This window comes from Lucilia cuprina, chromosome 6 (assembly GCF_022045245.1).
Source record: "Lucilia cuprina isolate Lc7/37 chromosome 6, ASM2204524v1, whole genome shotgun sequence".
NCBI lineage: Eukaryota > Metazoa > Arthropoda > Insecta > Diptera > Calliphoridae > Lucilia > Lucilia cuprina.
The window spans coordinates 5,871,105-5,875,455 of NC_060954.1; the positions used below are offsets into that span (position 1 = coordinate 5,871,105).

A 4,351-nucleotide genomic window follows, 5' to 3' on the forward strand; every position below is an offset into this window, starting at 1 on the left:
TTCTTTTGAAGCTTTTATTTTTTGTTTATTTTTTTTTTTAAAGATAAGAATCTAATGTGTGCTTTGTTTAGTAGAAAGAGAGAGCGTTAGATAGATAGAGTTTTATTTGTATTAATTTAATTTTTTAATTTTGTAAATTGTTGTGTCATTTATTTTTATTTGTTGCAATTCTTCTTTGTGTGTTTTTTTTAGGAATATTTTTTGTTTAAGTTTAATTTTGATAATTTTTTCTTTTATATAGATTTAAAGAGTTTTCTTATAAAAGGACCTGCATTTTTTTAAATTTTATTTATTTTTTGTTTTTATTCATGTGTTTCTTGTTTTTGTTCTAAATACTATAAATCTTGTTTACAAACCCATCAATTTTGGTTTTTAGTTTATGTTAAACAAAGAAAAAATCGAAAAGTTGTGCTCTTTGAAAAGGGAATAACCCCTTTTTGGGAATTCAATTTTTCCCTACAAAAGAATTTTGAAAAACACAATTTGGAAATTAAATTTTTTATTTAATTTTTCACCAAAAACGTTTAGTTGGTTAAATTTTAAACAAAATTTTATGATTTCAACATTTTACCAAGAATTCCCAGAAAAGGGAATTTTTTAAAGCCAATTTGGGAATTCACCTTTTTAACAAAAATATCTTTAGTTTTTTCAAGTTTAATGTGAATTTTTTCCCTAAATTGCCAAAATCTCTAAATTTTAGTAAATTCCCAAAATGGGGATTTGCACTTAACAAAATGGGAATTTAAATTCTCGGAAAAATTTGCCCTTTTTTCATAAAAAATCTTTAGTTGTATGAATTTTCCTGTGAAATTTTTGTTAAATTGCCAAAATCTTTTGATTTAAGTGAATTCCCAAAATGGGGATTTTCACTAAACAAAATGGGAATTTAAATTTTAGGGAAAAATTTTACTTTTTTCACAGCAAATCTTTAGTTTTATCAAGTTTAAAGTGAAAATTTTGTTAAATTACCAAAATCTCTTGATTTTTACTAAATTCCCAAAATGGGGATTTGCACTTAACAAAATGGGAATTTAAATTCTCAGAAAAAATTGACTTTTTTTCACAAAAAATCTTTGGTTGTATCAAGTTTCCTGTAAAAATTGTGTTAAATTACCAAAATCTCTTTATTTTTACTAAATTCCCAAAATGGGGATTTGCACTTAACAAAATGGGAATTTAAGTTTTAGGGAAAATTTTTACTTTTTTCAAAAAAATCTTTAGTTTTATCCATTTTAAAGTGAAAATTTTGTTAAATTGCCAAAATCGCTTAATTTAACTGAATACCCAAAATGGGGATTTGCACTAAACAAAATGGGAATTTACAGACAAATTTTACTCTTTTATAGATTTCTTTAAAAATTTTATGATTTTGGCTGTAAAATTTGCAAATTTTTGGATTTTTGTAACAATTCCCAAAATAGGGATTTTCCAGGTAGAAAATGGGAATTTAACTTTTCCAGAAATTTTTAACAGAAAACTCAAAAATCTCATTTTCATTATAAAATTTCATTATTAAAATGAAAAAAAACTTAATTTTTAAAATTCCCAAAATGGGGATTTTTTATACCCAATTTGGGTATTAAGTTTTTTTAAAGATTTTTTTTCCCAAAATTCAACATTTTGTTTTAACTTGTTGTGATTATGTCGTTAAAATGTAAAAAATACATGTTTTTATCAATCCCGGAAAATATACATATGCTTATATTAATCCCGGTAAAGGGGAATTTTTTAAATTCACTTTAGGAATTTAATTTTGTTAAAATATATTCATGGAAAAATGTCAAATTTTATGTTTTTTAATAAAATTTAATAAATTTGCCCTCCTGGGGATAAATCTGAAAAATGGGGATTTTGAAAATACCATTTGGGAATTGAAAATTTTTTCCAAAATATTAACAAAAAATCCATAATTTGTTTTAGTTTCATCGAATTACGTTTTTAAATGACAAAAATGTATTATTTTTATACTTCCCCATAAAGGGGATTTCCAAAAACCGCTTTAGGAATTTAATTTTTTTACAAAATTTTAATAAAAACCAGTTTAGTATTAAACATATAACTAAAATTTTATAATTTTTTCATCATGAGAATAATTTCCAAAAATGGGGATTTTTAAAATACCATTTGGGAATTGAAATTTTTGGGAAATATTAACAAAAAATCCATAAATTGTTAAAAATTCATCAAATTACATTGCTAAATAACAAAAATCTTTTGTTTTAAACAATCCCGAAATTGGGGATTTCTTCAAACCACTTTAGGAATTCGAAATTTTCGACAAATTTCAATAAGAAAATGTTTAATTTCAAGTTTTTTAATAAAATTTAATAAATTTACCCTTTTGGGGATAAATTTCAATAATGGGGATTTTAAAAATACCATTTAGGAATTAAAATTTTTCGAAAATATTAACAAAAGCAAACATAATTTTGTTGTAGTTTTAGGGAATTATGTTGCCAGATAAATTGATTAAAAAACAACATTTTAGTAAATTCCCAAAATGGGGATTTTAAATATCCAAAATGGGCATACAATTTTTTTGTAGAAAATCATTAGCTTTTTACATTAACATCGATGTAAGCTCTCGAAATTGTAATTAAAGTAAAATTTTGGAAAAAATTACTAAATTTACTAACTTTTTAAGAAAAAAGTACTAAATTTACTACTTTTTTAAGAAAAAAGTACTATTTTTTTCATCTAGAAAATTTAGTTCAATAAATACTCTATAAAAAGTTGAGTACAATTTTTATAAATTTTTTTGGTACTAAAAAAAAGTACCAAATTTAGTACATTTTTTATTAAAAAAGTACTTTATTTGAATTTAATTGTAAAAAATAAAAGTTATGAAATTATTATTTGAAATAGTTTAAAATTTTAAAAGCTGCCAGATTTTTTTTTTTTGGGTAATATATTCCGATTCCAAAAAAAGAACAAATTTTACCCTTTTAAGCACAACTCTATTCTTTTCTTTCTCTTACACAATCGCCAAAAAGAAAATTAGCTTGGAAAAATCACCGATAACTGATCTTAAGCTTGACTTTCATTATTATTATTAACTTGAGCAATATTAGCGTTAGAGGAGCCGATAGTAGTTGGTGAATTAACAACAACTACGGTATCATTACTATTAGTAGATAACTCCGGAGTGTTTACAACCGGTTCAATAATAACCTCATTATAAGAAGGAGGTGGTACCAAAGCTTCATCATTCTCAGTAGCAACACCACCAGCAGCAGCAGGAGCAACTGAACCACCTACAGCACCCATTTCTTCAGCTATATGAGCAGCAGCAACAGCAGCAGTATTTTCATTACGTCTCATGGGTGGTGTATTATTATTAATATGAACCGTATTATTATTATTCGAAGAATCATTATTATTATCCTCTTCTTCGACGGCCACAGAACCAGGTAAATTATTTTCCTGTTCTTGAGGCTGATAGTTAGACATGGCCACTTGATAGGAGGGTGGTGGTGCTTGTTTCATATACTGATTAACAGCTTCATCATAATTGGGTAAGAGTGTCGAATATGCTCTCTCTTCTGAACCCAAATTGGTGGCTGTCAAATCGGGTATACCCAATGGTAGTAGAGTGCGCATGCTCTGTTGACGCAAAGTTAAGTATTTATAACAACGCCAGACAATACCAATGGCATAGGCCTTAAGGAATACAATGCAAACGAAAACAATCAATACTACTATGACCAATTCTTCGGGTGATAATTCCAATAACTTTTCACGCCAGGGCAAACGGTGAGATTCATCTATAAGGCGGTGAATGGCTTGGAGATAGCATAAATAGCCGGCAGCAGTTAAACTGTAAAAAAGGGGTAATTAAATATTTTTGCAATTCTTATAAAACTAAACAAACACTTACGTAGTAATGGCAAAATCAAACAATTGCAAACAGAAGAAGGGCAAGAGATGAGAAGGTTTTCCCTTGATTGCGCCATAAATCATCATCATAGTAATGGCTATCATACAGGTGCAAACCAAGCCGCCCATATCATAGTTTTCTTTGAAGAAATATAAACAAGTTAATTGCAGTTCTAGTTTAGTTGTACTTTATTTTTAGTTCTGTTCTAGTTCTGTTCTAGTTCAGTTCTAGTTCTGTTCTAGTTCTGTTCTAGTTCAGTTCTAGTTCAGTTCTAGTTCAGTTCTAGTTCTGTTCTAGTTCAGTTCTAGTTCTGTTCTAGTTCTGTTCTAGTTCTGTTCTAGTTCTGTTCTAGTTTTATTCTAGTTTTATTCTAGTTCTATTCTAGTTCTGTTCTAGTTCTGTTCTAGTTCTGTTCTAGTTCTGTTCTAGTTCTGTTCTAGTTCTGTTCTAGTTCTAGTTCTGTTCTAGTTCTGT

The 4,351-nt window shown here is 27.2% G+C and overlaps 1 protein-coding gene across 1 annotated transcript in view; it reads right to left on the reverse strand.

Annotated features, from left to right (window-relative positions):
• Window positions 1-273: 273 nt before the first annotated feature.
• Window positions 274-4,351, reverse strand: part of LOC111678847 (tetraspanning orphan receptor) — a 4,985-nt gene continuing 907 nt past the window's right edge. Inside the window, exons 2-3 of the mRNA XM_046955793.1 lie at window positions 3,878-4,061; window positions 274-3,817 (exon numbers count right to left, since the gene is read on the reverse strand). Of these exons, the coding sequence (XP_046811749.1) occupies window positions 3,028-3,817; window positions 3,878-4,061 (974 nt within the window). The 3' untranslated portion in view covers window positions 274-3,027. The remainder of the gene's footprint in view (window positions 3,818-3,877; window positions 4,062-4,351) is intronic.